This window comes from Portunus trituberculatus, chromosome 42, assembly GCF_017591435.1.
Source record: "Portunus trituberculatus isolate SZX2019 chromosome 42, ASM1759143v1, whole genome shotgun sequence".
Lineage (NCBI taxonomy): Eukaryota > Metazoa > Arthropoda > Malacostraca > Decapoda > Portunidae > Portunus > Portunus trituberculatus.
In genome coordinates this window covers 7,846,938-7,861,937 of record NC_059296.1, presented here as the reverse complement: position 1 = coordinate 7,861,937, position 15,000 = coordinate 7,846,938, and the positions used below count along the sequence as shown (strand labels likewise).

Sequence of the window (15,000 nt, the reverse complement as noted above, 5' to 3'; positions counted from 1 at the left end):
AGCAACCAATGGAAGAAGGTGGAAAAAGTTGGACTACCTTTGAGCAACAGTGGTTAACATCACAGAGGCTTAAATGGAAAGGTTACACAACACCAGTACCACTACATCTTGTTTACACATTACATCACTAGCCTGGCGCATCCACCCGCCGCCGCCACCACCACCACAGTCCGCAGGTCGCTTGAGAAACCCTTACCATCCCAGTCAGCAGCAGTTCCTCCTTATCACTGTCTTTAAAGTATCTTGCCTTGGCACTGACCTTCAATTCACCTTCCCTTCTTCAGTCTATTCCTTCCTTGTCTTCTCTAGTACTTTTCCATATATTTTTCTCCTCATCAACTCTCTCTCGTCATCGTTGTCCTCCTCCTCCTCCGTCCCACACCGAACACCTTCAATTGAACCAATATGTAATTAATTTATGATATGGTATGATATATATAATTGATCTATATCTATAAATGGTACCAAAAGAACTTGGTGCTCAGGATGTTGGCTTTTTCTGTTCCACACTGTGTCTGGTTTACAGGCGATAGATATAGGAAAACCTTTCTCTTTCTCTCATACTTTAAGCTTCGCCAGTCTGGTATAATCGGTCAAGTTGAGACTCTGAAACGTTTGAGAATAATAAAAAGTGAGTGGAAATGAAAGTTTACAATACACATCAAAACTTTCGTAACCCCTCGTCCTCTTACATACGAGAGAAGCAAATGTTTGTTCAGAGCCACGCATCGTAGTATTGTACTCCAGGCCTCCTCATCTTTCTTGTTCCTCGTGGACACACACACACACACACACACACACACACACACACACACACACACACACACACACACACACACAAAGGTGCGACAGTAGGAAATGTTTTGTCATGCAAAAATTAAAAAAGGAAAGAAGAGAGGTGTGGCTGAGGAAGCGAGAGGAGTCGATGGCAACCAGTGGACAGCATGCACGTCATGCCTCCTAAGACTGTTAAATGCAGCACGTCATCATACATACAAATGCTCTTGGCAAATTGATACAGCAACTACAATTTACAAACATGATATATATGAAGAGGTGTACGTGCATAATGATTAGGTAAGAATTACTCTTGATATGTATTGAAATACCTAAATATGTATTGTAATATTCATTGCAAAAAAAGCTTTCACCTCTTAAAAACTTTCCACTTACAAACATCAGTTACTCGGAGATCGCAAACATTTGTACACAGGGAGAAGCAACGAGGAGATGAGATGTCTGTGTTGAACTAAAGATTGACAAAAGTTTATAAGACGGTTTGTTCACTATGCTGTTTAAAAAAGGAAGAGAGAGAGAGAGAGAGAGAGAGAGAGAGAGAGAGAGAGAGAGAGAGAACTATGCCGCAAATAGCCTTCGCTGGATAAGATTTGCGTTTTGGAAACTACCTCGAACTGGTGTGGAGTGGCCCCGCAGCGGTCAGGGTTACTGAATACAACGGAGGCAGAACACAACGGCCGTATCTTCGGCTTTCTTCCAGCCTGATCTGCTGCTGTGCTCAAACTACAGACCCGTGGTGTTGATGGCCATGGATATTTCACCGAATGAAAAGAGGGGGAAGAGGACAAAGGAAAAGAGAAAGGAAAGTGAGACAAAAAGTAAACCAAAGAAAAACACGATTAGATGCAGTTTAGATAACTTTAGTATATTCTTTAAACGTCTCAACAGAGCCCAAATTTTGGTGTAATAAGTTTGCAGAAAGTTTTGCACATACAGACGATAAGACGCACAAAAGAGAACTTGAATGAAATGGTTTGGCGACGACTCCGGAGTGACCTGACTTGACCATGGCCACCAGGGCGAATGTCAAGAACACTGAGCAGCAGCGCCGCATGATCTATACGCTTTGCCAAATATTCCGAAGGACATACTGTACTGTATTCCATCATCAGCTCAAAAGCTATTGGGATTTTCACACGTGCGAACTCGAGCAGTCATCTCAGTGTGCTTGGAATGAACCATAAAAAATCTTACTTAAATTGTAACTTTATATTATTTTCCGCTCATTCTATTCATATGAAAATACTGGATATCTGAATAATACCTGATACCACTAGTGAGTGAAATATGTGTTTCCCTCCCTACATTTACAATAACTATGCACTAGAAAGAAGGAAGGGTGGAAATGCTATATCAAGTGTGTTGCTTGGAGCCAAAAAATATCGTTCCCTAGGTTCCTTATCACTGAAGTGCTTGGTAGTATTTTTTTGTTGAAATTGCTTTTATTGCTTTTTCATATGCAGTAAATATGTTTTCCTTTCTAATGTATAAATTAAGAAAAAAACTGCTTTTCAAGATTATTAAACACAAGAAAAGAAACAGACTAAGGCTTTTGCTAATTTCTCAGTAATAAGCGCTCTCTCTCTCTCTCTCTCTCTCTCTCTCTCTCTCTCTCTCTCTCTCTCTCTCTCTCTCTCTCTCTCTCTCTCTCTCTCTCGTACCCTGAAGTCACAAGCAGGCCGGTGCTCATTTCCATGGCAAATATAGTGAAGCAGTCAAGCAGTGTCCACGTGATCCTGGTATTCATGGCCGCACCACGGCATTGGTTCAGGCGCCTCAGCTGATCTTCCAGCGGCCAGGGCCGAGTGACGTAGCAGAGGCTCGGCATTCTCTCCCTCTGCTCATTGGCGGAGGCTGTGGTGGGTTTGGTTCCCTTCCTCGACTGTGATTGGTCAGCCTGGGACATTCTCGCACACACCCTCGCATGCTTTCTTGCGACGTAACATCGTATGACCTCCATGCTTCTATTAATTGTTTGAGTTTATATGCATGGCCACTGTTCCTAGCTGATGGCGGCTCGCGGACGTGATGATTCAAGGCTGCGTGGATCCAGCGAGCCAGTCCTCCATGAGTCATGAAATGGACACAGCCAAATTTACCTCAGTATCGCTGCTCAGTTTAAGGCAGTCGAGTTTTATATCAGGCAAGGATCAGTTCCACTTTTAGATGCCTATTCTTTGTGGACATTTCATCTCTCTCTCTCTCTCTCTCTCTCTCTCTCTCTCTCTCTCTCTCTCTCTCTCTCTCTCTCTGTGTGTGTGTGTGTGTGTGTGTGTGTGTGTGTGTGTGTGTGTGTGTGTGTGTGCGTGCGTGCGTGCGTGTGTGTGTGTGTGTGTGTGTGTGTGTGTGTGTGTGTGTGTGTTGTATAAATTGACATAACGAGGCTGATACACACGCTAAAAAGAAAGCTGTTCCTACAAAAAAGAGCATTACTAATTGCATTAATAAAGGGTTATCTTGTGAGACAAATTACGTGCCAGTTACTTAGTCAGACCATAGCTCTCTCTCTCTCTCTCTCTCTCTCTCTCTCTCTCTCTCTCTCTCTCTCTCTCTCTCTCTCTCTCTCTCTCTCTCTCTCTCTCTCTCTCTCTCTCTCTCTCTCTCTCTCTCTCTCTCTCTCTCTCTCTCTCTCTCTCTCTCTCTCTCTCTCTCTCTCTCTCTCTCTCTCTCTCTCTCTCTCTCTCTCTCTCTCTCTCTCTTTCAAACCTGTTGTGTGCGTGTCCACCTTCTCGTTTTTACTTTCTTACTTTTCTCCTTTTTCCTTTTTTTCGAGTTAGTTTTGTTTGTTGTCCAGCGTCGTGTTAGCTCAGTTGTCGATTCAAGGTGACATTGTTTATTCTCGCCTGCAAACAATGCGTGTTAAGGCCTACGACGTATGTTCCCAGCCAGTGGAGAAAAAGACGCATCATGGTGCTGACCTCCGAGGATTTCGGGGCGGAGTTACGCACTACCACAGGAAAGGGGCCACGTAAAATAACGCGGCATCGGCTGAAGGTGGCCAGAAAACCTTGAGCAGCTGCGGCGAAGAGTCGATCCCCATACTCATTCCTCCCGTTTTGCCTTCACAAATCTCCGCGCTATGCCAACCCAGGCCGCCGACATGGAGATCACGTTGGAAGTAAGTAGATATTTCGCTCTTAGGTGGTTCTGATTCTGATTCTGATTTCCTGCTCACTTTTCTTATATTTGTGCTTTCCTACTCTACAAACAGTGTTAATTCATCGCCATATAAGTGTGGATTCCATTTTCTACAAGTACTTGACAATGAATACTCCAGTTTCATTGGTAAGCAGGGTGGAATCATGATATTTTTTTTTTATTTTATTTCTCTAACTGACTGTCTTCAGGTTTATTTCACGTCGCCACACTGTTAATCCCTTGTTAGCTTCTACCGCTATTTTCATGCTAACTGCTTTCCTGATCTTGGTGACTGTATGCCTGTCCTCCCGTATCCTCGATGCACAAGACTTTATAATTGCTGCCATCCAGATGTTGTTCACCTTCCATTTTCTAGCAAACTTTCGAATTCCATACCTGCTTCTATTTCCTCTTCATATTACTTCAATTGTTCGATGATTGTCTCAAGACGCTCCTCTAAATTTCTTTAATATTTCATTTTATTTTTTGCCTTGCATCTTATTATTCTTTAGAAACTGGCACCTCAGTGGACCTTATGTATTTATTTCTTTTTAATGAATTTAGTTGCCTTTGACCAGTGTCCCTCTGGCATGGAAGAAACACTACTTCACTTATACTTGGCTCCACACCAATTATTTCATTCAGCGTAATGCAAGTCCACCTCTTCAATTATGCTTTCTGAGCGTCACTTTCCGAGGTGATCCCTTAAGGTCTCTCCCAGAGTGCAGTGCAATCTGTATTTACTTTATTGCATTTTTCAGCAAGTAATTTAGGGATCAGCAGTGTTCCTCAGGTTCTACTTTCCTCTCTCACTAAGATAGTCAGAAGGAGAGAGAGGAATAAGTAAAGTGGTGCTGTCAGTGAAGGGCAGTGAACTATTTTTAACTTTCGTGACTTTGTCTCCTTAATCATTCTTTCAAAATTAACTTGTTTACTGCAATGGTGTCCTTTACCACTGCCGGAGCGGAGGATGTGGGGGGGGCGGGGTTGAAACTGTTGGGTTGCGTCACCCTCGCCGCGACACCCTTGGTTACATGAGGCTGGCCGGTCCTTGGGGGTCCGAGTCCTTGAGGTCAGCTGGTTGGCCGTCGAGGAACTTCTGGCAGTGCCGGTTATACAACAACTTGTGAGGGGGACGCGTGCAAACAAAGCCCAGACCTCAGCCTCATGCCTCCACCACCTTGCATACCTTCCCTTCCACTCACCTTTATTGGCATTGCTCCCGCCCTTCCAACCACGCCATCACCACTTCCATCCTTCCCTTCCTCATTCGGGCATCAATTCGTTTTCTTTCTTTTTCTTTTCTTCTTTTGGTGTCCGTTGGTGTTTATTACTGTCTTCTTACTTGGCATCGTAAGCCGTTAGATTTAAACTCCTTTCTAGTGTGTTCTTAAAAACATTTTTAGTCTTTTCAAGGGCAGATTTGTTGATCTCTACCATAAGTAAAATGTCTAATCTTTCCCTCTCTCACTCCAAGCATCTGTTTTTTTATTTTCTTGGAGTCTGACCTTCCGAACATTAAGTACCTCGACCTCTCTTCCGCATTCTCCTCACCTCTACCATCTCTGTCCACCACGGCGCCGGATCTCCACCTCCCCAAAGGCTGTTTCTGCCCTCCCTCGCACCTTCACTTCACCTTCGTCCATGCCATTATATAACTCCCAGACAAATCTTCGTCACTGTCTGTTTAGCTTAGGTCGTAGCTACACAGCCAGACTTCCCTGTTTGTTGAGATTACCATTTTATCTCAGGGTTATTTTTTCTTTGTTTTCGTCTCCTTCGTCTTTTTTCTTTTTCTTCTTCTTCTTCTTCTTCTTCTTCTTCCTTCGCCTTTCCTCTTCTACTTCTTCTTTTCTTCTTCTTCTTCTTCTTCTTTTTCTTCTTCTTCTTCTTCTTCTTCTTCTTTGTTGGTTGCAGATATAATCTTAGTCATTTATCAGAGAGAGAGAGAGAGAGAGAGGGGGAGTTCATATGTAATCCAGATACATAGCGAATTAATTTATATACATAAGAATGTGCACGAGGCAACTTTTCACAATGTTCACAGTCTCGTTTTTGCATTTTCGTCACGGTAAAAGGAATAGCAGAAGAGTCGCATAAATTTATAGCACTCTAAACCAGATGTATTTATGTACACTGTGTAATAACCAGGTATGCATTTTCCTTCTTCTTTGTCGCCCGTTTAGCTGAGGGAATATGGAGAACAGGAACACACACTGCTAGAAGATGCTAATGTCGTCCCAAATAAGCCTTTGTCTCGTCCTGGGAGGGAGAGAGAGAGAGAGAGAGAGAGAGAGAGAGAGAGAGAGAGAGAGAGAGAGAGAGAGATGGCATCCTTGAGCAGCCTTACACCCCACTCATTAATCACAGCCCAGGAACACTCCATCACTGCCACAAAACACGTAGAGATCGACGCACACCTTGTTTCATGGGCTGGAAACCTTGAATCCTTGTTGAGAGTGAAGGCATTATACACAGTTCATGTCGTTTCGCAGCAATTTGTATCTAGATCGTCATTTATGCATATCTGCCCTGAATGCTGAGATATACAAAGGCAATAATGCTGACGAATAACAAGACTCAGGTGTCGATGTGATGTGTTGCATGATAATCTAGACTCAACCGGATTTGTGGACTTGAAATGCAGGGAGCGCCCATTGTGTGGCGCTTTGAGGGTGACAGTCTGGTAGATAAGCAGAGTATGAGCGGGACGGCAGACAGAGAGGCAGACAAGCAGTTGAACAGGTAGACATGCAAGTAGAAAGATGGGGTCGAGAAGCAAGAAGAGAGACCAGAGGAATGGTAGGCAAGCAAAGGAGAAAAGAAAAGGAAAAATTAAGAAAAGGCAGGAGGAAGGAAAAACATATGGGCTGACAAAAAAAAAAAAAAAAAAGGCAAGCAGGAAAAAAGAAAGGCGGAATTGCGGACACACACAGATGAGAGTAGAGAAAGACAAGTGGAAGGACAAACATATAGGCAACCAGGAACGTAAGAAAAACAGACAAGAAGGAAAAGAGAAAAAAAAGAATAGCAGATGCACACAGATGAAAGCAGAGAGAAACAGACAGCAAGTAGCCAAAAGGGAGTACGTTGGAAGGATAGCAAAGAACTCAACACACCACCAAGCCTGTCCCGGTGTGGCTCGTCGTTACCAGCGGCCAGATTAGAATGGAAATGGCGCGTCTGTATAAGTATCTGCGACACAAGGCCATTAGTTTTATGCTGGGTGCGATAACACTTGCTGCTTCTCATAAATACAATTAGATGAATAGTACATGTCTAATTGCTCGACCTTGCCCTTTATGTTTTACACGAGAAGAACTGTCACTGGGGGAGAGAGAAAAAAAAAGAATAATAAAATGGTTAAGTCTATGATGTGTGCGAAATTTAAGTCGTAATTGTGTTGTATGTCTAAATATTCGTAATTTTTTTTTTAGTCTTTTGTTCTCATAGTTCAAGTACATTTTTTGTCATGTTCTTTTATCATTACTTTTATTATTATTATTATTATTATTATTATTACTATTATTATTAGTTATTATCATTAGTAGTAGTAGTAGTAGTAGTAGTAGTAGTAGTAGTAGTAGTAGTAGTAGTATTGATAATTTGTTGTAGTGTCGAATTTTTCCATTTGACTTTACAAAGTATATATAAAAGTAAATAAGTATTGCGATATATCTTATTCTTTATTGCTATTACTGTTGTTTTGAAGGCAACTGTGTTTCTGAGACAAACAAACAGACAGAGAGACAGACAGACAGACGGAGGCGCTAATTTGATGGACAGTAAGCAACCCTCACGCCGCAGCACACAACTGTTAGGTCAGCCTTGTCCTCCACTTCACCAGAAACCCCCACATTTCCTTCACTCTGCCTCTTCCTTCTCATCCTTCCTTCCTTTTTATCCCATCTCTCCATCAAACTTGTTTTTCTTCCTCTTTCACTCCGTCATCTTCCCTCCTTCCTCATCCTCCGCCTCCGCCTCCTCCTTCTGTGCGTCACCCCTTCACTCCCCTACGGACTCTTAATGCGTAGTGTTTTGCGTAGTAAGATAACAGAGAATTAAAAGTGATGATTCCGTCCTACTTTAGTCTACAGTGTCGGAGAAGGTTAAGTTGTTAATATCTACGTAATTGTTAATTTACGAGTAGCATTAATTTGTAGCATTTAGAGCATAACAAATTAGTGCCGTTTTCTCTCTTTAGTAGGAGAAGCAGAAAGATTATGTGTATCCCGGAAAGGAAAGTAGACTGTAGGAAGGCAAACTTGTTCAGCCGACCGTCTTTACCATCATTTTATTAATTATTTCTTTTCATTATTTTTTGCTATTTATCTTTTTTAGCTATTTATTATTATCATCATTTTTTTTTCTGCGTCTAAGACTGAATCCCTTAACAAAATGAGCCTGGCGCTGCAGTCTGGTGGGGTGTGAACTTGGGTACAAACTATTTGAAGTCTTGCACTCGAGTATGTAGAATCCTGAAGCTCCAACTTACCAGGAGCAGTAAATGCTTTTGTGGCTTTTGTTGCCCAGCGCCACCTGGAGTTTTGTCTAATGTTCACTGTCAATGTTTCAAATGGCATGATTCTGGTTAGAGCAAAATAATTTTAATTCCGCGTCACCGTCGTCACTTGGCGCCGCAGTGCTTTCCTTCAGCAGCCGACAGGACTGGAGTGGCTGTTTGCTAAACTTTGTAATAACGTGTGAGGCTGAAATTTACTGCTACTTTGTTAATAAATCCTCCTCACCTGGCAACCCCCAATACAAATGACCAACATTGGTCAACTGCTAGTGCCAGCAGCATACAAATTTGCGTCAAGTATGCACACTGGCAAATGTTTTTTACCCGTGGCTGCTTTATTCCTTTCGTTGTCTCCCATAGACGTTGATTTTGCTCTTATACATTTACATTTTTTTTTTCTCTCTTGCGCTTGCTAATTTTGCTATGAATACCTATCCGAGTTTTCTCTCTCCCTTTAGCAGGGAAAAGAATTCCTATTGATGGCGAGTCTGATACCGAGGGGGGTGGGGGATGAAGGGATGGGCTTCGTGGCGCATCAAGGCCGAGAAAGTATTTAGTTCCAGTGGTAGTGATGCCCTCTGCCTCAGCCTCCCACTCTCGCACTTCTGGGTTGGAGGCGACTGAGGTCGGATCTCCTTTGCTTGGCTGCTGCTTCTCCATCACCACTGCTGCACCGCGGTCACTTTGCCTTGTATAGTTTGGTTCCATAGTAGGATACTTGACAGCAAACATGAACGGAGCAACGGAGTGTTGCACCCTTACCGGTGACATGAACTCTAAAGTCCACCATGACAAGGTAGGTTCGTGACTCCTCTATGATTCCTCAAACATTTGTTTACTGATAATGGGATAGTCTTTGTGTTTATTGAAGGTAAATGTAAAGGTATGTAAGGTAACGTGCGAGTGATGTCCACCCGCCACAATGCAGAATAACTTTGTGACATTGTCATGCAAGGTAAGAACGGAAGACGTAGAAAAATTTTCAAATCAACGTGTCATTCACGTTGCTGGCAGGTAACATATAATGCATCCAACCCAACAAAAGGTCGTGGGTCCCCTTGAGTACAAACCTCAGCGCTGCGCCACTAAGCGGCCAAGGCTGGGGGCACAGTCCAGGTCTGCTTGGCTCCTGCGTGCCTGTGCTTGTTTGATTTGTCTCAGTAATAATGACGATTTTCAAGCAAGTGTCATGTACGAATATACATGTAGGTATGCATGCTTGTGTGTGTGTGTGTGTGTGTGTGTGTGTGTGTGTGTGTGTGTGTGTGTGTGTGTGTGTAGTATTCATCCGTGGGCACGGTCGTCTGCTGGTCACCGAACCAGCCGTTCCCTTACGGGAAAGAGTTCAAAGCTCATAAGACTTATTTGAGTATAATTGAGACCACGCACATGCCACACACCCGGACAGCGAAGGCACAGTTCCTCTGCTTGCACCATGTTCCTACTTGCTATTGGTCAATAGGTGAACAGGGGTACATATTAAAAGACTCGCTTATCTGCCTCGCCGCTGATTTCGGATCTTCTAATTGTGAACCGAGCAACGTGTGTGTGTGTGTGTGTGTGTGTGAGTGGAGTGCTAGTGGTCATATGGAGAATAGTTCTTGTTTCCAGGCGCGAGGCGCACACTCGCTAACCGTCATGGCTTAAAAACGACCACACGGGCCATTTGGTGCCGCCAGGGGAGGGTTCCGAGGAAGGCTTCATACTTTTTGTTCCTCTTTAAGTTCTCCCTCGATTTTTTTTTTTTTTTATTATTCTTAGGTTTCAAATATACTTAAGACACCAAGATCACAGTGGCGGTGGCTGAACAGATGCAGGATGTGCCTGAGGTATGCGTGTTGGGACATCTCTGTCTCTGAAACTTCACAAAGGGAAAGCTCAGAGATAGCAGTTAATTCGTCTTTCGTGATTTCAGTTGATTCTTACAAAAGGATAAGTCAGTTCTCCCTACAGGTGTGCACCACTCCCAGCATTCCGCCACGCGCTACCTTGCCGGCACTCAGCCTCGCCTTAGGGGATCTGAAAATTTACATACTTGAGGCTTTCGGCGATAATAAAAAGTGTTGATGGGCTATAGGTAGGTTTAAGGGAGTAAGCCTTGGGGTGAGTACACTGCGTGGTCAAAATATTATACTTCTTCTTGCAATATTTTTTTTTCTAAAAGAATAATTATCCTTTTTACATGTAAAAGAGGCATTAGGCAAGAAAAAGTAAATAAGTTATGCTAAAAAAGTGCACTTGAATGCCAGTCCCCAGAGCGAGGTCAAAAAGAATCTTTGAAATACAAGGATGTTATCCTTTTTATAATTTCTGTAATTGCTGAGAGGTACAAATTTGCAATAGCGACAATCAGGCACACACACACACACACACACACACACGCCCGGTAGCTCAGTGGTTAGAGCGCTGGCTTCACAAGCCAGAGGACCGGGGTTCGATTCCCCGGCCGGGCGGAGATATTTGGGTGTGTCTCCTTTCACGTGTAGCCCCTGTTCACCTAGCAGTGAGTAGGTACGGAATGTAAATCGAGAAGTTGTGACCTTGTTGTCCCGGTGTGTGGTGTGTGCCTGGTCTCAGGCCTATCCGAAGATCGGAAATAATGAGCTCTGAGCTCGCTCCGTAGGGTAACGTCTGGCTGTCTCGTCAGAGACTGCAGCAGATCAAACAGTGAAACATACACACACCGCGTAGTGTAGTGGTTAGCACACTCGACTCACAATCGAGGGGGTCCGGGTTCTAGTCCCGGGAAGCGGCGAGGCTTAATGTGTAGCCCCTGTTCACCTAGCAGTAAATAGGTACGGGATGTAACTCGAGGGGTTGTGGCCTCGCTTTCCCGGTGTGTGGAGTGTGTTGTGGTCTCAGTCCTATCCGAAGATGAGCTCTGCCAAGCTCGCTCCGGAATGGGGAAGACTGGCTGGGTGACCAGCAGACAACCGTGGTGAATTGCACACACCATCAAGTTTCTTTGTTTGAATAGCAAGTTATATCTCGCTTCCCTCCTTCTGGCTCCTCGCTAGGTAACACAGCCCAATGTCCGCCCAGTGCCTTGAAAACCGGTTACCAGGGCGCCTGATTAATGGTCTCTCGTGCCCACCTGTATACGCTGGAGCGCCACCTTCCCGGCGCCATGTTTCCTTAACAGTCTTATCAAACCTTATCTCCATTTTTCATGAATGTAATGGAATTTCGTGTTAAATTCTTTGTTATTTATGTATTTTACGTTTTAATTACGAATTTAACTGATAAGTAACAGCCACTCCAGTCAGTATTACATCATCCATGACTCGTCAGAAATTGGCAGGAGACAGCAGTGAGGCATTGCGTGACGGATAGCCATTAATGAAAGTGGTGATGCGGTGAACGGGAGACACGCACCCAGTGGCCCGCCCATGCACGTCTCACTTGACCACCTAATGTCACTAGGCCTTACGGAGATCAGAGAGCATTGCAGTATGCTAACTCCAGCCGCCATAAGTTGTTTGTGCTGCAGAACTGTAAACCTCGATTGTGGCAGAGTTTGATGCAAGGAATACGATGTACCGGCATGATGGAGAGGCATGCGAGTGTCTGAGAGTGATCGAAACAATGAGTAATGATTGGTGATGATGATGACGCAATACGAGTATATAAAGAGTTACCATGAAGCAGTGAAGGAATTGGTGATGGTCGTGGTGGTGTAGCTGAAGTCAGTAATGGTTGCAGGAACAGTAAGGGAGCCTGAGGGTGGCAACACTGACGGTGCGGGAAGGAAGGAAGAGGCGGCACCACTGCTGGAGAAAGCATGCAGTGAAGGCCTCTCGTGTTGGCCGAGAAGCAGAAAAAATTATTTGTCAACCACACACCCCACCCACAACACTCCACCCTGCCTATTGTTCGTATATATATATATATATATATATATATATATATATATATATATATATATATATATATATATATATATATATATATATATATATATATATATATATATATATATATATATATATATATATATATATATATATATATATATATATATATATATATATATATATATATATATATATATATATATATATATATATATATATATATATATATATATATATATATATATATATATATATATATATATATATATATATATATATATATATATATATATATATATATATATATATATATATATATATATATATATATATACTATAGCAGCCGATAAAATAACCATCTTGGAGTATAGACGCAAGCCATCGCCCCTCCCTCTCCGCCAGAGGCTGGTCGGTAAGATCTAAAGGTCGGTGGGCGTAGCGCACCTCAGGCGAGAGCCCATCTAGGAAAATAATTTTTTTCCGGGTGCTGACATGCTATTAGTCAAGTGCTGAGCTCCATGGTTAACCATATGGAGTTAAGTAGTAAAAGGAGCGTGATAAGAAGACTTTGCAGACAAAACTGAGAGTGCCTGGTGTAGTGAACTTACATCAGACGTACTTTCAAGGTCAGTGAAGTGAGAGTCTGGCTCGAGGCTCCCGTGCTGCGGCCTGATAGGAGTATCTGGACGCTTGGCCCTTCGCGCCATGCCACCTGTCTCGCCCTTAACACTAACGCTGTCATGCTGCTGTGAGGGGCATGGCACAATAATGATATACTGTATCTAACTCTGACATAAAAGAGTATCGGTTTCACTGTCAGGCTGTGAAAAAGATAGACAAAAAATGTAATTTGAATAAACTCAGGAAACAATGACTAATGAAAGGATTAAGTTTACTCGCTGAAATTCCAGTATGATGTATTTAACTTAGAGGACAATATTGATGATCTTCACCATTGACTTTTGTTTCTTTATTGTAGCGGAGAGGTCCATGTCACTACCGGATGCGAAGAAAGCGAACATGATAGTTCTCCAAACACATTCAGTAACGCCTCCCGTCAGTAGCCGCAGGAGCATCAATAGTAAACACTTCCAGGAGCATAGTGACGACGTGTTCTCTTATCCACCTTATCACGCCAGCAGTAGGAAAGGATTGTAGGAGAGTACTGAACCCAACACCAGCCTTGGGACACTGACACATGCGTATGCATTACAGAGTCAGGACCGGTGGATGAATGTATGATGCAATGCATTCCCGGTATTGGCGAATGATCTTTGTTTACGTCAAGGGCGGCCTGATTCTGAGTAAATCGCTCGCATGAGCTTGCAGTTCGTAATTTTCACATCTTGAATTTCACTTTTTTTTTCATTAAACTCATTTGCTCAGGTAGAAAAGAATTACTCCTCTTCATCCGTGCCAGTTATTTTTTTGTTTACGTCCTGTCATCAAATTACTAGGTTGCACTGAGAGGGAACTGCCGTAGTACTGCACGACTTCCTGTAATGGTGTTATGAGGCAAGGGAGGTAAGGAAGGTCGTGTGTGGCTCCTATAAAAGTGGGTCGGTCTGTCTCGTCAGTCAGTCTTACACACGAGTGGCTTGAAGGAGAGCTAACGTGTTCACCTGTAATAGGTATCTCTTGTGTTCGTACTGTGACAGGTGAGTTATTGGAGCAGAAGGGTGCATAAGATAAAATATTTTGGAGCAGAGTTGCTTTGTCCCTCTCTCTTTCCATTGCAGAATTATATCAAGCTGTTAGACTCATGAATATGTATCTATCTCATCTCGTATGCCATTCATTTAACCCAGGTGTGGGCAAACTACGGCCCACGGGACTCATGCGGCCCGCTAATGGAATTCATGTGGCCCGACAAATGTTAGTAAATTTGAAAGAGAAAGTTAAAGACAGCATCAGATAATATTGTGAACATGTCATTTTCTTCCCGCATTTATGCATATGCGTGGGAGAGTTGCTTTTTCTTTAAAATGCCTTTTATTTTCTATCTTAAATGTTAATCATTTTGGGTTGATGTAATATGCGGCCATATAAGATTGTGATATTTTTTTTTTTAATGCGGCCCTTGCACTGAAAAGTTTGCCCATCCCTGATTTAACCCTTCCTCTGCTGTGGATGTCTTTGGATAACATTCAGACCCAGTGTAAGAGTATAAATGAAATGAGAATGTAAAAAAATAGAATTAATGGCTCAATTCCTTTCTTCTATGCTACAAAACGAATTGATATACTCTACTATAAAACATATGTCTGAAAGATACTATGGGTTTATGGGAGGAAAAATAGTTAGCCCTGAAATTGATCATCTCTTTGGCTTTTAAATATAGTCGTGTTGAGAGACTAAAGGCTTGCAGAATATGGGCGTGCAACCTGCAACTCCTGCCCATTGTGTTGCATTATTCCCCATGACTCAGTGCCACGTGTTTCTCCCCTTGGCAGCTCCCGACACTGATGGAAGGTGGGCAGTACATCCTGGAGGGGGAGGAAGATGCCGACAGCACGACCCTCCTCTTCTCCATGTCTGAGGAGATCGGGGCACTCGCCAACGCCCTCAAGTCTTTCCAGGTTTGTCCCTCCCCACGTTTGTTTACTAATTTATCTATTTATTCTATTTTTACTTGTATATCTTTTTATTTTACATTCATTTTGAGAGAGAGAGAGAGAGAGAGAGAGA

The 15,000-nt window shown here is 42.9% G+C and overlaps 1 protein-coding gene and 1 non-coding gene across 5 annotated transcripts in view; both read left to right on the top strand.

Annotated features, from left to right (window-relative positions):
* The window catches only part of LOC123517336 (protein henna-like), a 50,337-nt gene that overhangs the window by 31,273 nt on the left and 4,064 nt on the right, over positions 1–15,000 (top strand). The window contains exons 1-2 of one of the 4 annotated variants that reach the window (XM_045277338.1): positions 3,758–3,916; positions 14,766–14,891. In XM_045277338.1, coding sequence (XP_045133273.1) covers positions 3,878–3,916; positions 14,766–14,891 — 165 coding nt within the window. In that variant the 5' untranslated portion in view covers positions 3,758–3,877. Of the gene's footprint in view, positions 1–3,757; positions 3,917–9,059; positions 9,255–13,945; positions 13,971–14,765; positions 14,892–15,000 lie in introns of those variants that run through there. The other 3 variants (XM_045277337.1, XM_045277339.1, XM_045277340.1) reach the window with 3 other exon arrangements.
* Trnav-cac lies at positions 10,839–10,912 on the top strand. The gene has a single exon. It is a non-coding gene; the product is annotated as a tRNA-Val (tRNA).